Source organism: Podarcis cretensis (genome assembly GCF_951804945.1).
Source record: "Podarcis cretensis genome assembly, chromosome: 14".
Classification (NCBI taxonomy): Eukaryota; Metazoa; Chordata; class Lepidosauria; order Squamata; family Lacertidae; genus Podarcis; species Podarcis cretensis.
Genome location: NC_137183.1, coordinates 53,886,754 through 53,909,715, shown reverse-complemented (window position 1 = coordinate 53,909,715; position 22,962 = coordinate 53,886,754). Strand labels below are relative to the sequence as shown.

The 22,962-nt window shown below is 43.1% G+C and overlaps 1 protein-coding gene and 2 long non-coding RNA genes across 3 annotated transcripts; 2 read left to right on the top strand and 1 right to left on the bottom strand.

Moving 5' to 3' along the window:
* Positions 1 to 7,738: 7,738 nt before the first annotated feature.
* On the top strand, positions 7,739 to 21,397 carry LOC307203210 (cytochrome P450 3A29-like). Its single transcript, XM_079953863.1, has 13 exons — positions 7,739 to 7,895; positions 11,898 to 11,991; positions 12,142 to 12,194; positions 12,353 to 12,452; positions 12,731 to 12,844; positions 13,448 to 13,536; positions 13,700 to 13,848; positions 14,398 to 14,525; positions 14,895 to 14,982; positions 17,076 to 17,236; positions 17,897 to 18,123; positions 20,243 to 20,405; positions 21,012 to 21,397. Exons 1-13 carry the CDS (start codon positions 7,825 to 7,827, stop codon positions 21,105 to 21,107), a joined length of 1,533 nt encoding a protein of 510 aa, XP_079809989.1. The 5' UTR covers positions 7,739 to 7,824; the 3' UTR covers positions 21,108 to 21,397.
* Positions 9,333 to 9,797, bottom strand: LOC307203372. Its single transcript, XR_013833202.1, has 2 exons — positions 9,699 to 9,797; positions 9,333 to 9,666 (listed from the first exon to the last, which is right to left on the bottom strand). It is a non-coding gene; the product is annotated as an uncharacterized lncRNA (long non-coding RNA).
* LOC307203356 lies at positions 10,305 to 10,779 on the top strand. Its single transcript, XR_013833183.1, has 2 exons — positions 10,305 to 10,438; positions 10,522 to 10,779. It is a non-coding gene; the product is annotated as an uncharacterized lncRNA (long non-coding RNA).
* Positions 21,398 to 22,962: the final 1,565 nt, after the last annotated feature.

Here is a 22,962-nt window from a genome sequence, read left to right as displayed (position 1 = left end):
TGCTTGCATTCTATTCAGGCTCGCCAAAATACTTGCACTGTGAAACATTCATACAAAAGTGTGTGTACTAGGAGAAAGAGGCACCAGAAATGTGTGCAAATATTCATGCAAACCCCTCTGTGGAAATGGGGTAAAGCACACATAAGAAAGTGGGAAACCAAAATTCTCAGATTTTTCCATCCCCTAACATTCTATCCCCTGTCGCTTCTATTGTTTCAAGATGGTTTTTGGAGATTTTTAAACATTTTAAAATATATTTTGGTTGCAAGGCATCTTGAAAATTCTTGCAGTATAAAGCAGATTTTAAAAGCCCCCCTTTAAAACCAGATCATCAATGATGATTAATTGGAGCATGCCCAGGCTACAATTTTGTATCAGTCCGAGACTGATGTCAGTCCAGTATCAGTATCAGTTTTGTATCAGTCCAGTCTTGGCTTCCCCCATGGAATTCTGGGAACTGTAGTTTGGGGAGGGTGCTGAGGAGATTTTGTTAAGGGATCCATACAGACCACATGCAACTTGAATTCCTTAGGGTTGCTTGGGAAGAAAGAATCACTATGGCATCAAATCATGACCACTGAATGACAGGAAACTCAATCGGTGCAAGCCAGGATTGCAAAAACTCCTTCCTAGAATTTACACACATCACAGTCCTGGGTAATGTGATTTATTTGGGTCCCTGTGACTCAGATGCATTCTTTCAAAACTTTGTGTGTGGAAATGCTCTTGCAGAAACAGGACCAATCCACCAGTGCAAGCCCAATGTAAATACCACTCTGGAGAGAAATGAGATCTGCTGTGGTTTAGTAGATTAAACTTCCCTTGTTAAACGCGGCTTCCCTTGTTGAGTTGTTAGAGTCACCTAACAGTGTGTAAAACTGGGTCTGGAAACAGCTCAGAAGCAGTAGTTGCAGTTGGTGAAAGACCCGTGATCTGCTTTTGCCACAATATACACTACAGTACACTGACTCCTGGTATAGGGGGTGCTTGGGACTCTTGCCCCCTCAATATTTTGAATTGGGGGCCGTGTGACACACCCTAATTTCAAGGCTACAAGAGCATGAACAACTGAGACCTGTTGGGTTGTAGCTGGCACATCAGTCTTAGATGGTACGAGCGTCTCTGTGCCGTGGAAGCAACCTGTGATTTTCTGTGGTCTCCGTATTGCACCATATAGGATGCTTCAGTAGCCTCTGGCTGCACGCACACCTCCTCATTTGTAGCACTGAAATGTGGTTTTTCGCAATCCAGAATCACTCACGCTTAGCCTCAAAATGCTGCTTTCCATCTAGACCAGTTCTTAATCCTGCCTTCCGTAAGGGTGTGAGTGTATACATTTGAAAACCCTTCTCTTGATGAAATAAACCACAACCTTTTCCTTCCTGAGCACAACCAAGGTGAATGAAGGAGAAAGCTGTGATTGTGGTCTTGGCATAGAGACATCCACAATGTCATTGGATGTTAAGAATAGGTCACCAATAAAAATCTTCAAAAAATGCCCCCCGCCCCCCGCATTGTCCTTGCAAGCTGGCACTTCTGGCCCTAACAGTTCCCCCCCCCCCCAAAAAAAAAAAAATTTCACCTCATGCCACCGGCAAGAAGGCACCTGAGACAAGACACCCTCTCTCCAATTTCACCTCTGTGACAAGCAGAACTCCCTTGGTCTCTTTTCACATCAAACAAAGCAAGCTTGTTTGCAGTCAGCCTGCCAGACATCAGAGCAAAGGTGAACAGATCACAAAAGATATTGTGAAATTTTAATTTTTGTCCTTTGAGCCCCAGCCCTGATGGCGCAGAAAGAGAATAGAAATTCAAAAACAAGCACAGTAGGAACCGGTTGTTATTTTTTAAAAAGCCATGTAGGGGTTTTAATTCAGTAAAACAAAAAACAAAAAAACAACCAGAAATTAAAATGTTAGGCATATTCAGCTGGGGAAACCCAAGGCCATTATATAATAGGTTACTTATTAATGGCAGCAAGAATATTGATAGCCAGAGATTGAAAAGAAGCGAAGGGTACCAATGTACCAAAAACGGTATCACATAATTTGGGAGATGGCACTTTGTGAAAAATGGACGCAAACAATTTGGGAGGGCAACCAGCATTCCCTTCACCCTGAAAGACTTTTATAGCAGACTAGTGGCTGTTTATTCTGCCCAAGAAGAAAGACTCTGCAGGACAAAATGTACCTGTGACATTTCGTATTATGCGGCTGTGTTTACATTTCCCTTTATATTGACAGCAGCAGGGCTTTTTCCAGGGGGAACTCCCAGGAACTCAGTTCCACCACCTCTTGGTGGGTTCTGGCACCTGTCAGGTGAGCACCTAAGAGAAGGTTCCTGGTGAGTTCTATCATCTCTTGTTCTAGAAAAACAGCACTGGACAGCAGCAACGATTGGACTCTTTCTCCTCCAGGGCTTATGAACTCTCCTGTTTTTATTTTGATCTCACCTTGCCAACAAAGGTCCGTATAGCTATGGTTTTCCCAGTAGTGATGTATGGAAGTGAGAGCAGGACCATAAAGAAGGCTGATCGCCAAAGAATTGATGCTTTTGCATTATGGTGCTGGAGGAGACTCTTGAGAGTCCCATGGATTGCAAGAAGATCAAACCGATCCATTCTTAAGTGCTCACTGGAAGGACAGATCGTGAAGCTGAGGCTCCAATACTTTGGCCACCTCATGAGAAGAGAAGACTCCCTGGAAAAGACCCTGATGTTGGGAAAGATGGAGGGCACAAGGAGAAGGGAACGACGGAGGACGAGATGCTGGGACAGTGTTCTTGAAGCTACCAGCATGAGTTTGACCAAACTGTGGGAGGCAGTGGAAGACAGGAGTGCCTGGTGTGCTCAGGTCCAGGGGGTCATGAAGAGTCGGACACAACTAAATGACTAAACAACAACAACAACATGCCTTCAGGTTGGGAGCGGAAGGTGAGATGCTGAGTTTGGCATTTTCATCTTTTCACGTATAACAACACCCACACATGCAAGAATAAAAATAATTATTTTTTTTTAAAGTACAGCAAAAACACACAAACACAAGGGTGTTTGCTATAAAGTTGTGGCAACTTTAATTGCAGAATAAGGCTGTGGGATTCTGGGCTGCCCCACTTCCACTGGGCTGGGTCTTCTCCAGAGAAAAAGACTACTGCATTGAATGATGCACGTCGGGGAGAAGGACAGGCTAAAGTTCAGCAGTTATGAATACCTGAACGAGAGGATTTTAGATGCACTTCTGCGTGCTCTTTGTCTTAAGACGTCACGTGACTATGTTCATTGCAGATCACTGCAGATATCATCCATTATTTTATTTATTTATCGAGAAGCATTTGTATTCTGCATAATGAAAAAAGATATATCTCTCAAGCGGTGTACACAAAGCAATTAAATATGATTAATTCCTCCTCTCCATGCATTGAGGTCCTGATCAGTTTACGCAGTAAGCTTGTGGTTCAGGGAGCACATGAAGAATCCTCTCATAGAGAACAGGTACCCTGGAGAGAAGAAGCAAGCGATTAAACCAGCTTAAATCTGTGGTGTAGATATATCATTGTTATTACTTATTTATTGCATCCATAGCACACCTTTTCCTCCAGGCTGATGCACCTGTGTTTCGGCTTCTCCTGCTAAAAAACAACACCACCATTTTCTTCCTTACTCTTCATCCAGGATTTACAAGGGCCGACAACCTATATTAGCCACGCTGGATCCAGCTATTACAAAGGCAGTCCTTGTGAAAAAGTGCTACACAACTTTAGCTTGCTGGCGTAGGGAAGACAGAGAGGGAGCCAGTCTGACTGCTCTCAGGGGGGGATTCCACAATCTGGGAGCAGCCACAGAAAAGGCTCTCCATGAACCCACAAAAATTTTTTTTATTCATTTTTCTTTTTCATTCATTACATACATATCAAATTCTTAACATTTACTATGTATTCCTCCCCCCCTCCCCTCCAGGGCTTCCCCCAACTTCCACTTCTGGTTTGTTTCTCTTTTCACCCACTTTGTTATCTCCTAAGAGAAAAAGTTATTAATAACATTACATCAAGCCTTAAAACATGAAAATAAAAGGTAAACACACCATAATATTCCACTATCTTCTAAACATTTTCTTGTACTAATAATGTTTATTTAAATCCTGCCATCAAGTCTATTGATTTTCTTTGTTTCTACAAATATAATATAAATGGTTCCCATTCTTTTTCAAAGTTGCTGTTGTCTTTTTCTCTTAGTCTTTCTCTCATTTTTGCCAGTTCTGCATAGCTCATCAACTTCTCTTCCCATTGTTCTTTAGTTGGTATTTATCCAGTCTTCTAATTTTGTGCAATCAACATTCTTGCTGCTGTAGTGGCACACATAAATAAAGTTCTCATTTCTTTTGGTATGTCGTGGCCTAAAATACCTAGCAAAAAGGCTTCTGTTTTTTGTGTTTTTTTTAAGAAAGTTATTTTCAATATTTTCTTCAATTCATTGTATATCATTTCCAAGTAGGCTTTTACCTTTTTACAATCAATCCCACTACATATGATAAAACGTACCTTCTGTTTCACATCTCCAACAATCTTTCTTTTCATTTTTATACATTTTTGCCAATTTAACCAGTGATAAATACCATCTATACATCATTTCCATATAATTCTCTCTCAATAATATACAATCTGTAAATTTCAAATTTACTTTCCACAATTTTATCCAGTCCTGAAATTGCATATTATGTCCTACATCTTGCGCCCATTTGATCATTACTCCATGAACCACACTTCTGATGTTGATGGGATCGAAAAAGGTGCTCACCTGGGGATCTTGGCACCTTAAGGTGGCAACCTGTACCAGCCAGGGGGCAAGAGGTGGAGGCAGGGAAAGCTTCAGAGCTGGAGGAAGAAGAGGCAGGCCAGGCAAGCCAAGGGCCAGGCCCTTCCACCTTCTCCTGCACCACTGTCTCCCAGAACCAGGACAGGATTGAAGCAGGAAGAGCAGAGGAGGCTTCCATGCAGGAAAATCTTCATGGCTTTGTGTGCAGACCATAGGGTCCCATAAACAGGTGGAGGGGAAGCGCCCCCTGTTGCTGCAGCTGCTTCATTGTGCTCTGATCTGGGAATAGCTGCCTAGATTCTATGGGAATGTTCAGGGTGGCAGGAGAGGCTTTCTTGTTTATTAATATCCTTCCTAACCTGCGCTAGCAAGTTCCTTTACTTAGCAGAGTTTCACATCCGCCTTCTCACGCAGCAGAAAACTTGTTGCAAACTCATGTGAGTTTCTTAAGGCAATACGCAATTCAATCTGGCTTGTACAGATTGAAAGGTGTTCTAATATTTTCCTGGTAAGACCCCCTGAATCCCTCTGTCAGGGAACTGCCATCGGAAGAACAGGTGGTGGAAAGGCTCCAGGAGAATAGGAGAGACACTTCAGCAGAAGAGGGAACCAGTAGGGGGAGAGCAGGAGCTCCAAAGGAAAGGGAGTCGGAGGGGAGGCTCTGGGATACTTCCAGTGAGAACAGTGAGGAGGTATCAGGACACCCTTTAGGGACCCCCATCCCTCGCCGGAAACTGTCACGCAGAGAATCCAGGAGACGCGTTTCCGTTAAACAGCTTTTATGTTGGAAACGTTTCCACAGACGCCCACTGTCAGATTCTACCAGCGACTGACGGAGCCATGCCAAAGGGCTCCGCTCAAGGCAGAGCTTTACTACACTGAGTAAGCTCTGAGGGATCAAGCTTTTACGCACAAGCAGCTCATTATCCCATCACACCCTCGTAAAAGAATAAAGACACCACAGTCTTATTCATAAGTAACAAAAATAAATTTTACTCATGATCAGGCATAGCACAGTGTGATCCCTGAAGGCAGGCTTAAGGCTTCAAGTTCCACACATATACAAACAGGTTTACCCCATAAGGGAGATTTACCTAGTGACTGCAGGCTAGGAGTCCAGCAGTTCACAGAACGAAAGGAAGATGGAAAAGAAAGAGAGTGGCAGCATGCCTTTTCCTTTTACACGCCCACCCACTAGTCCCATGCAAGTAAGGATGCCCCAGGCCAGGAGGAACAGGAAGTTCTGACTGGCTGGACCAAACATACACTTGCATGTCCACTCTAGGAAAACAAGGAATGTTGTACTTGACTGCTCTCAGTGGATTATATCCCACAGATTTTAGATGGGAATGTGTGGGTATCCAGAGCTTTGGAAGAAACTGTAAGTGTTACCTTTGACAATAAAGGTGTGATCAGGAAGAGGCTGGGGCAGAGAGCAGTCCAGAAGCGGAGGAAGAAGCAGAGGCTGGAGAGGTGGGCCAAGAGGCAGAGATAAGGCAGACTGCAGAAGAAGCCGGGGGGATTGCTCCCTCCTGTTGCAAATAACACGTGTTGCTCAGGGTGCATTTAAATATCCACGTTCTAAAGATGCATGTGTTGACTGGAGTCTTATCCTGGTCTTTTTGCCATTTATATCACTAATATAAGAAAACCAATCTCTGTTGGGAAAGCCTTCAAGGAAGGAGAGTTCACCACCTTTGGAGGGAGACCGTTCCACTGTCAAACAGTTCTTACAGCCAAAACATTCTCCCTAAGGTTTCGATGGAATTTCCTTTCTTGTAACTTGAATCCATTCGTTTGGGTGCTCACCTCCAGAGCAGCAGAAAGCAAGCTTGCTCCATGTTCCAGGCACTTTGTTTTTTTTTTTATAATAATATTTATTAAATTTTTGTATAACCAATAAAAAACATACATAATAACAAAATATTTTCCATTATCCACATTTCATTCTCATCTTTGGACTTCCTCACATCTCTTGTTCCTGCTTTCTAAACATAGATTTTACCAGCAAATTATTAACTTAATTTAATTCATATAATATAATTTTCCAATATTTAATGTCTCAAATTTTGGGATTTAACATACTCTTATTGAAGCTTAATCATAAAATATTACTTATCCAAAATTTATCTTTTCATCTACCAATTAAATTTAAATTTATATTCTTTATAACTAGTTTGTTAGAGCCGTGTTTTTGCTAATCTTACATCTTTCTTAACATTCATACAATTTACAATATTTTTGTAGATAGTCCTTAAATTTCTTCCAGTCTTCCTCCACCAGTTCTTCTCCCAGGTCTCGGATTCTGCCAGTCATCTCTGCCAGTTCCATATAGTCTATCAGTTGCATCTGCCATTCTTCCAGTGTGGGTAATTCTTGAGTTTTCCAGCTTTTAGCGATGAGTACCCTTGCTGCTGTTGTAGCATACATAAAAAAGGTTCGATCCTTCTTTTGCACACTCTGACCAACAATGCCCAAGAGAAAGGCCTCTGGTTTCTTAAGGAAGGTATACTTAAATACCTTTTTCAGTTCATTATAAATCATTTCCCAGAAAACCTTCACTCTAGGGCAAGTCCACCAGAGGTGAAAGAATGTTCCTTCATGTTCCAGGCACTTTGATAAGGCAACTGTACCCCTTGAAAGGTGGCTAAATGACACAGCCCCTTGGCTTTTCAGAGATCTGAAGGGCACCAGGTGAGCGAAAGCTGCTCTGTAGTAAAAGGAATCAGAAGATGACATCATGCACCTGCTGGAGAGGTTGGCAGGAGGTTTTTACATAAGAAGGTACCTGAGGCAACACACCCACTCTCAGGCCTCGCCTCTTTTGTGACAAGGAATACTAACCGGGCCTCAGAGAAAGGAAACTTGGACTGAGTCAATCTGACAGTCATCAGAGCAAAGGTGAATGGATAGCAAAAGCTATTGCGAAATTGTTGTTGAGCTCCAGCCCTGAACAAGTATAAAGAGGGTAGAAATCCACATTCAAAGCCAGAGAGTCATCAAGGGCTAACAAGATGGATCTCCTTCCAAGCTTCTCCACTGAGACATGGTTCCTTCTCATCGCCCTCCTGGGCCTTTTCATGCTGTATGTATCATTCTTTTATTATTTCTTTGGCTGTTTTCTAATTGTGAAAAAGAAATGGGGGCGTTTTAAATCTGCTTCTTCTTCTGAAAGCCATAGGAGATGGCAGCCTCTGAACTGCAAGGATATTTACTTCCAAGGAAGCTTGCATATGGTTGGGTTGTAGAAGCAGCTCCAGAAGCACAGCATATTGAAAGAGCCTTATCTTATAAATCTGAAACAAAACTGTATTTGGCACCCACCTAGAAGTGGTCCCTCAACAGCAGAGGGAGAGAGTGAAGGAATGGAGACACAGGACAAAGTTCTTGGGCAGAAGCAGCCAATTCCCGATCTATTCTATCTAGCCCAGGACTGTGAGGCCTTTAAAGCTTAAAACTAGGGAAGCAGGTGACAACTCTGGAGATGGATGTAGGGTTGGCCTCATGTGGTTTGATCAGTTGGCCATCAACAAAACACTTCTGGCTATCACTGGGCTGGTGGAATTTTCTGAACTATTTTCATGGACACAGCCATGTAAAGAACATTATAGCAATCTAATTGAGTACTATAGCCATTATGGAGGGTGAGAGGTGGGATGAGATTTGCTACCCAGCTCTTTGCTACCCAGAATGTAATTACTCTGTTGTTGGGCTCTCTGTGTTGTATCCAACCAACTTTCAGTCAGAGTAGACCCACTGGAATTAATTGATCAAAGCTAGTCACACCTATTAATTTCAATGAGTCTGCTCTCAGGAGGACCAGCAATGTTTGCAACCCAATATGAATAGAATTCAGCATGTGTGTGTTTGGTTCCCGTTTCTGATTTAATTATATCCCATAGTTAATGTTTTAAAAAAGAATATTTGCTTCTGCTGCATGGATAGATCTATATGGGGATGGTACCTAGAGTTTGTAAGAGCTGTTCAACAGTGGAACAGGGTCCCATGAGAGGTGGTGGACTCTCCTTCCGTGTAGGTTTTTAAGCAGAGGGTGGATGGCCATCTGTCATGGATGATCTAGGATTCTACGATTCTGTATCCAGTGATAATTCTCAGGAGGGGAGACAGTTGAAGCAGGTCTCACTGCCTGACTTGTAAGCTAAATTCCTGAAGGGATGATGTGGAAAAACAACACCCCCTGAAGGTTAACACCTACTTACTTCAACTGGCTATATCAATCAACATAAAGAACCATATAAGTAAAGAAGATTTTTTATTAAGTTGGGGGTCACAGAATTGTAAAGCTGCAATGAATCCCCAGTGGTCATCTAGACCAATGTTTCCCAACCTTGTGCCTCCAGCTGTTTTTGGACTACAATTCCCATCATCCCTTGCCACTGGTCTTGCTAGTCAGGGATGATGGGAGTTGTAGTTCAAAAACAGCTGGAGGCACAAGGTTGGGAAACACTGATCTACTCTAGCCCTCTGCAATTCAGGAAACACAGGGCGAGAATTATTTGTGTGTGTGTGCTGTTTTGGAACAAATTCAACAACAATTCTCAGCCATATGCTGCTTTCAACTTCCTGTGACAGTATTTCCTTTTGCTCTTTTATCTTTGATTTATTAATAAAATATTTTTTGGAACCCCGCCCCCAACCCGAAATAGCATTGTTAGCTGCGACAACTCTAGGGCTATTATACGGACATATAATTGATTGCTTGTTAATGGCAGCAAGAATATTGATAGCCGGAGATTGAAAAGAAGCAAAAGCTACCGATGTACCAAAAATGATATCACATAATTTGGGAGACGGCACTTTGTGGAAAATGGACGCAAACAATTTGGGAGGGCAACCTGCCCCCCCCCGAAAGACTTTTATAGCAGACTAGTGGCTGTTTATTCTGCCCAAGAACAAAGACTCTGCAGGACAAAGTGTACCTGTCACATTTCGTATTATGCGGCTGTGTTTACATTTCCCTTTATATTGACAGCAGCAGGGCTTTTTCCAGGGGGAACTCACAGGAACTCAGTTCCACCACCTCTTAGGTGGGTTCTGGTACCTGTCAGGTGGGCACCTAAGAGAAGGTTCCTGGTGAGTTCCATCATCTCTTTTTCTAGAAAAACAGCCCTGGACAGCAGCAACGATTGGACTCTTTCTGCTCCAGGGCTTATGAACTCCCCTGTTTTTATTTTGATCTCAGCTGTGTCTTCAGGTTGGGAGGGGAAGGTGAGATGCTGAGTTGAGTTTGACATTTTCATCTTTTCACATATAACTCAACACTCATACATGCAAGAATAAAAATAATGTTTCTTTTAAAGTACAGCAAAAAACCAAGGGTGTTTGCTAAAGACAAACAGAACAATGAAGGAAAGAGCTGGATTTGCAGGGGAGAAATCAGCTGGTGGACTTTGGAGCCTGTTTATTATTGTATATATGCAGAGCAGGGTGTGCAGCAAGTTGATCTCCAGGAATTGGTGGGTGATTTCATTGAAGGAGCTGTGCAGGCCAGTTGCTTTCTGCCCACATCAACCCCCTATTGAAAGCTTAGTGAGGTAGGGCAGATAAATCCCTGACTTGTTTTCTGGCAACTTTAGTTGCAGAATGACTTCCCTCATTGTAAAAGCAGTGCTTTTTTATATTTTGATTAATTAAAGTTTTGAGAAACTTCTTTCACAACTAGCAGTTGAAACAGTGACAGTTAAAAACAGTGCTTTTTTTCTGGGGGTACGCAGGGGTACATATTCCCCTAAACATTTTGTGAATCTTTGTACTTTTGTCCATTTACTTATTTATTTTCCCCGATTAAACTATAAAATGTGGTTTTCTTGAGTCAGAATGAGAGCACCCCTAAACATTTTTAAGGGAAAACAACCCCCACTGGTTAAAAAGATTCTTAATGTCACAACAAACTTAGTCAAACTCACGTGTGCCGAATTTGTTAATTGATAAAATTATGTTTTTCAGTATCCAACAATGTCTGCCTTTTTATTTTTTGCTTTTTACCACTCAGCCCCTTCACTGCATAACCATTCATTCACTTTTGTAAATGTTTAAACCATTAAAAAATGAATATATATATATATATATATATACAGTATGCTGAAACAGAATTATGAAGAACAAGAAATGGCTACTACGTCAGCAGAAAACGAAAACTAACCTGTCAACATGTCAGAACAACACAATTAACCAAGCAATCCAATTACTATCTGCACACATACACACTGGCAACTGTCAGAGTTACAAACAACATGGGGACAAGGAGGCTAGAGAAAGAGGCGTCTGTTGCACCTCGGTGAAAGAATGAATGTCTTAATTATGATTTCCTTAAAGCAAGCTATGGAACACAACAGTGTCTGTATATTCAAAGGGGAAATCACACTATAAATAGGTATTATGTAATTCACCGATCAGGATTACATAAGGACAGTATGGCCAGAAAAATATGGCAAAATGTTGCAAAGTTGTGTAGAATGTTTGAAGGAGAAGGGTACATAATTTTAAATTTCTCATTGCCCCTAAGAATTTTGGGTCCAGGGCAACTGGCTCTGTGGCCCCGCCCATTGTGTGCCACAGCTCAACAATGTACTTTGAGTTATTCAGTTGTACTTGTGTGGTGTAGTAGTTAAGAGCGGAGGACTCGTAATCTGGTGAACCGGGTTCGCATCCCTGCTCCTCCACATGCAGCTGCTGGGCGATCTTGGGCCAGTCACACTTCTCTGAAGTCTCTCTGCCTCACTCACCTCACAGTGTTTGTTGTGGGGGACAAAAGGGAAAGGAGATTGTTAGCCACTTGGAGACTCCTTCGGGTAGTGATAAAGCGGGATATCAAATCCAAACTCCTCTTCTTCGTCTTCTCTCTTGAAGGCCTGGGTTGCATATTAGCCCATATCATCTCATTTTTTTGCACTGTGGTGCCCAAGTCAGTTCCTTGTGGGATTTTTTAACAGGAGGAGCCCACACACAGGTGCATCAACCTGCCAGGTTTCCCCTCTGAACCCTGGACAGGCTTTCATGCTCTGCTGACAGATTTGTATCTCTTTCTCTCTCCCCCTCCCCCTCTCTCGTTTTACAAAATAAACAGATATGGATTTTGGCCGTATGGCGTCTTCAAGAAACTGGGCATTCCAGGTCCATCGCCGTTGCCTTTCTTTGGAAATATCTGGTCCTATCGTAAGGTGCGTGTCTGGTGACATTCCTGCCCCGCTCAAGAGGTTTCCTGAGGCCCCTTTCTGCTCCCCCCTCTTGGGATCAGAGGTGCTCCTTAAAATGAGCCTTGATCCAGTCCAGAAAGGCTATTCTTAACTTTCTTAAATGTCTTTCCACAGGGGTTAATGAACTTTGATACAGAGTGCTTTCAGAAATATGGGAGGACCTGGGGGTAAGTGACCTTTTATGGCCTGCTTGTATTTCTCACGTTGGCCCAAATCCCATTCCTTGATCCCAAGGAGGAAATGATCTGGGGTGGGAAAATACTCTTATCTGCAACTGGATCTCTTTGGGATCTCAAAAACATACCATTCTTTACTCTTAATCCAGGATTTACGAGGGTCGAAAGCCTTTGTTAGCTACGCTGGATCCGGCTATTATAAAAGCCGTCCTCGTGAAAGAGTGTTATACCACTTTCACCAACCGCCGGGTAGGCATTCACTTCTTAAGTATACAATAGTATTATGGAAGGAAGAGAGTTCATACATGTCACTCCATTGGCACCAAACTGGGGCAGGGTGGGGTAATGGGGAGGGCAGATTAATCCCTCTCCAAAAGTTAAGTGTGAACTTAGCTGCCCAGTCATCACCGCACGCCATGTTTATTCCGTTTACAATTCCCTGTTGGATATTATTGGTTCCAGATCTGTCATGGGTTCAAAACATGACTTTGCCACTCAATGGTTTGAAACTGCTTTGTTTCCTTTAGGATTTAGGTTTAGTTGGGATCTTGAAGTCTGCTGTCTCAGTGGCAAAGGACGAACAATGGAAGAGGATTCGCACTATTCTCTCTCCAACCTTCACCAGCGGGAAGCTCAAGGAGGTAAAAAAAAGAAAACTATATTAAGTATTGAAAAGAATAAAATATTCAGCTCTTCCACTGGTAAATATGGGTCGTACAGTTCAAGAACCATTGAGTCTATTCAGTCTGAATCTTGGGAATAATCCAATTCTGTTGATAGCCAGAGTGGCTGAAGCATAATGCCTAAGAATGTGAGGTTGCAAAGTCTATGTTTTGGATTTTTTCTCAGCTTAATTCTCTTAAAAAAACAGCCACAGATATCAAGCCAGTGGATCTCTTTGACTTTTTTTTTAAACTAGAGTTGCAAACTTTAATTGATAATTAATTAGATTAATTTGACTAATTAATGGGCACCTGCGAATCAGAGCTAAGATGGAGGTTGATTCCTGGAGATATCACTCCATATACTATAATTGCAAAGTAGTATCATTACGAGCTAGACCAGCCAGTTCTCAACATGGTGAAACAAAAATACCAAAGCAAAACAAAAAATGAAGCCCATCTTTCGTGATTGCATTTTTGATGAGTGATGAGCAAGTCACAGGATATCCAGAACTCCATTGCAGCCAGGAAGGTTAACTGCCGTTAGGTGTTGACATCTCTGTTCATTGATTTGTATTTCAGATGTTTCCCATCATCAAACACTACGGGGAGGTTTTGATGCAGAACGTTCAGAAGAAAGTGGAAAAGAATGAATTTGTGGTTATGAAGGAGTAAGTGGTTTGAGCCAGGAAAGGCCTCAGTCAAAAATAGCATAGCATACAATGTGGGCTGCCTTTCAGGTGAATCCAGATCACATTGGGTGGCCAGAAATAGGCCTATGGAAAATACTAAGTATACTGAGAGCCTGATTTGGCTGCTCTGTTCACTTCCCAGTGTCTTTGGAGCCTACAGCATGGATGTCGTCACCAGTACTTCGTTTGGTGTGAACATTGACTCTATGAACAACCCTGCAGATCCTTTTGTCAAGGAGATGAAGAAGATGACCAAGTTTGCCGCTTTTGATCCACGCCTCGTTTTGATAGGTAAGTTGGCTTCTGATTTCTGATGGCCCAGTGGAAGTTTGCAGCCTGGTTATTATGTTTCTGGTCCATCAAGCACAGAATTTTCTACAGATTTTTCGACTAGGTCCTCCAGGGTTTCTGACGGGCCATTCCCAGCCCAGCCTGGTCACGAGGACCGAATGTGGGTCGACCATTGAGCCATGATGGCCTTTCCAAATTAGGATTTCTTTCTAGACTGCACTTGGATCTAAAATATTGTGAGGATTATACTAATAACTGGCCCTACCATTAGGTACATGTGTGGGAAGTTCTGGGAGGGTGTAATCAGTGTGCATGCAATGTAACAAAATGCACATATCTTCATACATGGATTGCATATACAGAAATTTCAACCCTGAGATTCACAATGAGGTTGACCAGGCTCTATTAAGGCTTGCAAGCTATGATCCTTAGACCAAACCAAAGTTTATCAATAATTATCTACAGAAATCTATCTACCTATCAGCATATCTAATGCTTTGCTTCAGGAAGGTTGATTTCTGTTCACCGTATGATTTCTGTCTCTTGCAGCCACGTTCCCATTCTTGATTCCTCTTCTCAAATTAATGAATGTGAATTTATTCAACGCAGAAGCTTTAAGCTTCTTTTCAAGGTCCTTTGCAAAAATGAAGGAAACGCGGCAGAAAGAAGGGCAAAAGGTAAGAATTAAGACTGTGCCGTAATTTGGGGGTGAATATCTTTGGCTTGGAAAAGGGCTTTCATTGTGTGTGTGTGTGTGTGTGTGTGTGTGTGTGTGATTTTTCACTGAAAAATCCCCCAGGATTCAACTTTTCTCTGTGCTGCTTCACTGCTTTTTGACTCTTTTACCCCCTCAGTATGTCCAGTTGTGCCTAATTACAGTGAGATGATCACACGGCCAATGTCCTCAAGGGCAAAGGGGGCCAGTTCTCATGGCTGTATTTAGCCCTTTAAAAAACCAGGGGCTTCAAACCATCTCGGCCCAGTGGCCCCCATGGGAGTCTCTCTGCCGCACATTTTCTCCACTGGTTTATTTGTTTTCTGGTTAGGGCCGGGTGGATTTCCTGCAGCTGATGATCGACTCCCAAAGTGCCAAGACTGACCACCAGAGCAATGGCTTGAACCACTCCTATAACGGTAACGCCACACAGTTTAACTGACCTGAAGGGAAGTTGTATTTCCTGAAGACTTGAAATTGCCTATCCCAGTTTGAAAAATGCAATGCAATGAATATTACCTATACAGATCATGTTCCCGAGTTGTCTTTCCTGAGGAGTTGAAATTGCCCAAATCCTCGATGACTTAGGAACTTCACTTGCACGTGAAGACAGGCTCCAGCAGATTGAGGGGACGAGACCAATAGTGTGTCCAAAGACAGTCTCTGCATGTGCTGTAGAGGGAAGCGAGGGGCAAATGGGTCTCCTCCACTTGGGAAGGCAGCCCATCTAGGAGTGGGAAAACTCTGATCCTAAACTTTGGTGGGATATCTTTGGTAGAAGAAAAGGCTGAGGAGTAAACTCTACACAAATCCAGAGCGGAAGAAGAAGATATCCCGCTTTACCACTACCTGAAGGCGTTTCAAAGCGGCTAACAATCTCCTTTCCCTTTTGTCCCCCACAATAAACACTCTGTGAGGTGAGTGAGGCTGAGAGGCTTCAAAGAAGTGTGACTCACCCAAGCTCACCCAGCAGCTGCATGTGGAGAAGCAGGGATGCGAACCCAGTTCACCAGATTATGAATCTACCACTCTTAACCACTACACCACACTGGCTCTTCCTCAGGGGTTTGTGCCTAAGTCCCTAAGATGACTGGATGGCGTCTTGTACATCTCCTTCCAGCAACTCCTGCAGCTGGTGCCAAATGTCTTGCTTTGCTTTCCTTTGGACATCAGCAAGGCCAAGAGGGGGGTTCTTGTCTTCTGGGCAGCCCAGGACATCCAGACACACAGCCCAAGCTTGGGGTTCTGGAGGGGTCACTTCAGTGCTGCAAATACAGCAATTTGACTTCATCCCCAGAGGCACACTCTCAAGACAGAAGGATGCCAGAAACAAGACTGCACCCACAGACACAATTCCAAACCAACCCCCCAATCTTCGTATGTTGTTGATAATAATGACTTTCCAGTCTCTTGTAACTCAAACGTCTCCAAGCGACTTAAGTCATATTTAAAATATAAATATAAATACATTATACCATAAAGCAGAACAAAACAAGTCCCATAAAAGCCATAGGAAGCTTGGGCAGCAGACTAATAGCAGCAAAGCATCATCTCAGTCTATCAAAAGCCAGAGGGAAGCCTTTCCCTGGTGCTAAAAAGAGGTCAGTGAAGGCGCTTGGCAGACCTTGCAGGGGAGAGTTTTGCACAGAAAGAGCCACAACCTAAAAGGCCATATTCTCCCTTGTCATTACACTCAGTGGTAAAGGCCTCAGAATATCACTTTCCCCCTTATTTAAGTTGCCTGGAGGACTGTTCCGAGGATTAATTCCCATTTTTTCCCCTGGGCCACCACTCCCTTGATTCCACAAACTCATTCTCAGTACTTCCTCCCCTCTCAAAAGCATTACTATACAAATAGTGATTTGCACAACACCCTAAGGAAGACAATGACACAATAAAATTCAAAACAGCAACAATTGATTGCACCTTGATTGAAAAATCGCATTAAAAGGGTTTAGTTTAATTAATTCAACAAAACTCATGAATTTGATTCCGTGAGACCAGCTTTTCAAAATCTGATAGTCCAGCACCCCCTTGCCTCTTGGCACCCCCTAGGAAATCCCCCCCCAGAGTGAGTTACTGTCTGCTTAGGGAGCCACTGCCCATTGCATGGTCCTTTATTATGTGTGTGCTGCAAGGACTGATCAAGAAGGTGTTGCTGCTCTACCTGTGAACCAGGAAGTTGTTTTCCCAGAGACTGCTGGATTGTTTAAAACAACAGAGAAAAGAAGACAATATAGGGTTTTGTGGGGTTTTTTTTAAAAAAGCCAAGGTGTTATTAGTAACCTTGGGAACCTGGCCATTTCTTGGCCCTGTTCTTGAGTGCATCAAACAACCCCAGAGGGAGAGAAACGCATGAGCTACTGTTTTGATTTTGGCACTATTGTTTGCAAAGAAAAGAAAACCATTGCATTGCAGTGCAATGCATGTTACCTGCACGGATCATGTTCCCGGCCAGACTACAGGCTGTACTTGTTTACACTTGAACTCTCTCACTTCTGCTTGTTTGCAGGCTTGACTGACATTGAAATCCTAGCCCAGTCCTTCATCTTTGTCTTTGCTGGATACGAACCCACCAGCAACTCCCTGGGTTATGCGGCCTACCTCTTGGCCACTTATCCAGATGTCCAGCAGAAGCTTCAAGATGAGATAGATACCATCCTGCCCAACAAGGTAAGAATGTGTGGGTTGCAAAGGTGAGGCCAGACCTAATGGAGAAGGTTTTTTGGATGGGGGAGTTACAGGAGAGTTATTTATCTAATTTGGGGGACAGAGGAGTAATAAAAATGAACCAGTTAGAAACTCAAGTGAAAATACATCAAAACACAATTTAGTACCAGCAGTTAAAATCCAGTTTGCCCTGACATCAGCTCAGTGGTCAGCATGACTTGGACCTTAAATTTCAAAGGCCTGTTTGAACTGGAAGGTCTTAGCCTGCTGGCAGAGGGATGACAGAGAGGGAGCCAGTCTATCCCCTCTTGGGAGGGAATAGTGCAATCTCAGAGCAACCACAGAAAAGGCCCTGTCTCTCTTGAGTCATCGCCAGTTGGGCTTCTGATTTTGATGGGATGAAGAGAAGGGGCTCACCTGAGGATCTTAGCACCTGAGCCATCTTAGATTGGGACAGTGGAGAGAGAAACAGGTCAGTTGTGTAAGTTGCATCCCACCTTTGCAGCTGTTGAATGCAACCCACGGAAGGTTTTCTCATTCAAGGACAGAAATCTCAGAACAAGGCCACCTCAACTGAGATCTTTCCTTCTTAAGGTCTCTGTGTCAGGCTGGTTCAGGGTCTCACCGGTTACAATTAATCTTCCCCCTTGAATCCCCCCAAAGGCTCCTCTCACGTACGATGCCATCATGCAACTGGAATATCTTGACATGGTCCTGAGCGAAACGCAAAGGCTGTATCCCCTTGGAGGACGGATTGAAAGAACCTGCAAGAAAGATGTAGAAATCAATGGGGTCACTATCCTGAAGGACATGAATGTGATCATTCCTCCCTATACGCTTCATCGGGACCCTGAATACTGGCCGGAACCTGACGAATTCAGACCTGAGAGGTAACCCTTCCCATCCCACTGCAAAAAACCTTGTGCTCTGAATATACGCCACCTGATGAAAGGCCACATGTTCGAATGACATGAGTGAAATCTAAGTAGATATGGGTCGATACCAAGGTGTTCTAGTTTAGTCCATAGTTTGTTGCGGTCGACCGAATCAAAGGCACTTTTTAAATCCACAAATGCCGCAAAGAGTTTTCGTTTATTTCTCATGACGTATTTATCCACTAGATGACTTAACACTAGACACTGGTCAAGAGTTGACAAGCCTGCCTTAAAACCAGCCTGCTCTTTACCAGGTAGACCTTTTGCCAGCACCCATTCTTCCAATTTAATCAGCAGAGATTTGGCATAGATTTTACTTATGCATGGTAACAAACTTATAGGCCTGTAATTTGCTTGGCTCATTCTAACTGACTTTGAAATCTCTGATCCCAAAGTTATATGGGAAACTATCAGGAAGACTCTCACAGAAAAAAGTGTTCTCGCCATGCTTGAGGTTGCAAAGCTCAGCACTTGCTCTCCGATCCACTTAAATCTCCCTTTGTGTAGAGATTTCCAAAAGGGATACATGACAAATCTGAAGAAACATGATTCGTGTAGGCTGTTTATGTTGGCCAGATTTAACATGTTTCCCTCGGTGGTAGTGAGAGGAAGATACTTAGCTATTCCAGAATTAGAGCGTCTCTGCAAATGTAGAAAACAGGAACCCGATACTCTAGAGCATATATTCTTCTCCTGTGTTTTTGGCAGTTATGCCAGAAGACAATTATTTGAGGCCCTAAAATTTAATAGACAGATGTTTACACAACCAACTGTTCAGGACCTGCTGGCGGACAGCGATGATCAAATTACTTTAATAGCGGCTGAATTTTTAAGTGCTGTTCATGAAGAAAGAATGGGCCATGATAAAGAGACTTAGTGGTTTTGAATGGTAGGTGATGTTGCTATGCTGTATTATATTATCTATGTTCATCGATTTATTTCTTGGAGTTAAGAATAAGACTGGGATAAACTGTGTTCATTAAGCCCTTATTTTATACAGTTTGTATATGATGCTTGTTAGTTCATGAGTGGTGTATTATGCCTAATAAAGGATATTTGTTTGACATGAGTGAAAGATCCACCTAACCACTAGTAGATCATCAGCTGCTCCTGATTTCGGCTCAGCTGGGCTGCTGACATCATCACCATCATCATTTGGTTACATTTATTTATATCCCACAGGGACTTAAGGCATATAAACATAGCAAACAAACTGTAATAGAATTAGAAAGTGATAGAAACATCACAATGCCAATTTTGATACCAGCATTTTGCAGATGCCCAACTGGAGGTGAAAATAAATCAGACATCACCAACTTTTTCGGGCCTGGGGGTACACCTGTCATTTTGAGCAAATGCTGGGGTTGCTATTCATAAAATGCCTGCCACAAGGTGTGATGTGTCACAGAATGGCTGCTCCTGAGAGGGGGTGGAAAGCCACTAAATGGGTGCCACGTTCACAAGGGGAGAAAAGAAGTGGGACCCCAAAATAGTGTGGCCATGTCCCACATGAGCTGCCCCAATCTGGTGGGGGCAGGGTAAGGAGGCACTGCACTCCCCTATCTAGAATGGAAGGGAGGGTTGGCATGCAATCCTGGGCTCCGGGCACAAAAGCCTGAGAGGGGCGCATCCAGACACCCCTATAACATTCTCCATCTCTTGGCTGAGGTCCTGCCACCTTCCAGAGCCACAGGGAGGCAAGCTGAATCCTGGCTGGGCCTTTGAGTTTGGGTGATGCCTCCTTCTCCTTTTCGCCTGGCCAGCTGTCCTGGCTAAACTGGAAGGTGGCTGAGCCGCCAAGCCAAGAACAACAACAACAACAACTTATTATTTATACCCCGCCCATCTGGCCAGGCTTCCCCAGCCACTCTGGGTGGTTTCCAACCAGATATTAAAACACTGTAATCCATTTCAAACATTAAAAGCTTCCCTAAAGAGGGCTGCCTTCAGATGTCTTCTAAAAGTCTGGTAGTTGTTGTTCTCTTGGGAGGGCATTCCACAGGGTGGGCGCCACCACCGAGAAGATGGTTCTTTACCCAGCCTCCATTTCTCTCGTCTCTGTGAATGCAACTAGGTTCAGCAAAGAGAACAAGGATCAAGTGGATCCCTACTTATACCTGCCCTTTGGAGCTGGTCCCCGGAACTGCCTGGGAATGCGCTTTGCTCTCGTCACGATGAAGGTGGCAATTGCAATCCTGGTGCAGCATTTTTCCTTCAGGGTCTGCAAGGAAACTCCGGTGAGGAGGTTGGATGGTGTATGTGTGTGTGTGTGTGTAAGGAAGGGGCAAGGGGCATGACACTTGGAGTTTCAATGTCTGGCAGCAGTGCCCAAGGCATAGGTAGCATCATACTGCATGTTTTGATTTAAGCCAGGTGTTATGTACTGAGTTGAATAGGATCCAAACTGCAGCAGTCTGATTGGTCCTAGAACAATAGGATCCAAATTGCAGCAGTCTGATTGGTCCTAGAACAATAGGATTCAGAATGCAGCCGTCTGATTGGTCCTAGAACAATGCAGCAGTATGATTGGTTGGCAGGAACCACCCAATCATGCTCCAGATATAAGTGAATCCACAACCTGATTGGCTTACAGTAGAATTCCAGAATTAGCCAATCATGTGCAGCCCATTGTGTAAATAATGTATATAAAGCAGATACTTTGAGGGGACTTTGATTCATTCCTCCTCACCACTATGAGCTGAATAAAGAGCATGGAATCACTTTGCGACTCTAATGAGTATATTTCACCAGGGAAACTCCCCTGTGATCTTCTGCTGGGGTCTTGATGTTAAGATGGGTTGACTGATGTGCTGATTGCTCTCTCGATTCTCACCCTGCTGCAGATTCCCCTTAAGATGAGCAACCAAGCCTTCTTAGTGCCGGAGAAACCAATAGTTCTGAAGATGGTGCCACGAGGTGGTCCTCAGAAGGAGGAGTGAAGCCTGGTCGTGTCTCAGTCACTTCGGCAGTGAGTGCCAAAGGTTCGGGTCTTGCTCTGGGAAGTTTCCCCAAAGAGAACTACTAATGGTTCAAGCAGATCAAGCTGATTTGCAAACTGAAACAGAGCTCTCTTTACAGCTTCACACTTCTCTGAATTTGGCACTGAAGTTTTCCAGCCACAGAACACCCACAAAAATGGGTGTTGTTAGTGCATTGTCAGCGGAAGATTCATGCAAAAAGTGTATCTTAGTGAAAGTAACATTAAACGGTGGATTCTATTCAGGAAAAACCCCCAAAATGCTTTCATTCTGTTCAAATTCACCAAAATGTACAGTAGTTTTTTTTTTATAATAATTTTTATTAGTTTTCCAATTTTAAAACAAAACAATAACAACGACATAAAAACATCCACCAATACAAACAAAAACACAAATATAAATTCTTAACCTCATTTTCATAAGCCTCCTTTCTCGGACTTCCCCATACCTCACCTTTTTTGCATCCTTATTTTACAGTTTTTCAGCAACCCTTTTAGCCAATTAAATTTAAATTTGTTATCTTTCTCAATTTCACCTTAAATAACATTTTCAGCTGCAATTCTGCATCTTCCTTCCCCTTGACAGTAGTTTATTTATTTTGCTTATTAAATTTGTATCCAGCCCTTCATCTGTAGATCTCGGGGCGGTTCACAACATAAAAATGCAATACAAAAAGAAAATGCTTGCACTGTGAAACATTCATACAAAAGCGTATCTGCAAGGAAAATGGGCACCAAGAATGTGTGCAAATGTTCATGCAAACCCCTCTGTGGAATTGGGGCGAAGCAAATCTAAGACTTGCAAAGTGGGAAACCCAAATTAGCAAATTTGTCCATCCTTTAATATTCCTCCATTTGCCTGATCTGTCGCTTCTATTATTTCAAGGCTGTTTTGGAGATTTTTAAAAACAATATTATATATATTTGGTTGCAAGGCATCTTGAAAATTATTGTAGTATAAAGTACCATAGATTTTAAAAGTCCCCTTTAAAACCAGATCATCAATGATGATTAATTGGAGCATGGCCGGCCTACAATTTTCTATCAGTCCGAGACCAGTTTACCAGTCTTGGCCTCCCCCATGGAATTCTGGGAACTGTAGTTTGGGGAGGGTGCTGAGGAGATTTTGTTAAGGGATCCATACAGAGCACATGCAACTTGAATTCCTCAGGGTTGCTTGGGAAGAAAGAATCGCTATGGCATCAAATCATGACCACTGAATGACAGGAAACTCAATCGGTGCAAGCCAGGATTGCAAAAACTCCTTCCTAGAATTTACACACATCACAGTCCTGGGTAATGTGATTTATTTGGGTCCCTGTGACTCAGATGCATTCTTTCAAAACTCTGTGTGTGGAAATGCTCTTGCAGAAACAGGACCAATCCACCAGTGCAAGCCTAATTTAAATAACACTCTGGAGAGAAATGAGATCTGCTGTGGTTTAGTAGATTAAACTTCCCTTGTTAAACGCGGCTTCCCTTGTTGAGTTGTTAGAGTCACCTAACAGTGTGTAAAACTGGGTCTGGAAACAGCTCAGAAGTAGCAGTTGCAGTTGGTGAAAGACCCTTGTAATATGATTGTATCACTCGTTCCCAGGAAGCAATACTGAAGCTCTATTTTCAATTATCTGCCTTTGGCATGATATACACTTCAGTACACCGCCACCTGGTATAAGGGGCGCTTGGGGCTCCTACCCCCTCAATATTTTGAATCGGGGGCCATGTGAACACACCCTAATTTCAAGGCTACAAGAGCATGAAAAACTGAGACCGGTTGTAGCTGGCACATCAGTCTAAGATGGTACGAGCTTCTCTGT

What these genes read in the sequence shown, in the direction of transcription:
- LOC307203210 (XM_079953863.1), top strand. Translation starts at nt 7,825, where the DNA reads ATGGATCTCCTTCCAAGCTTCTCCACTGAGACATGGTTCCTTCTCATC. An exon ending in CCACTTTCACCAACCGCCGG is followed by an intron (nt 12,453 to 12,730) that starts GTAGGCATTCAC and finishes TGTTTCCTTTAG; the next exon opens with GATTTAGGTTTAGTTGGGAT. An exon ending in CCAGCGGGAAGCTCAAGGAG is followed by an intron (nt 12,845 to 13,447) that starts GTAAAAAAAAGA and finishes TTTGTATTTCAG; the next exon opens with ATGTTTCCCATCATCAAACA.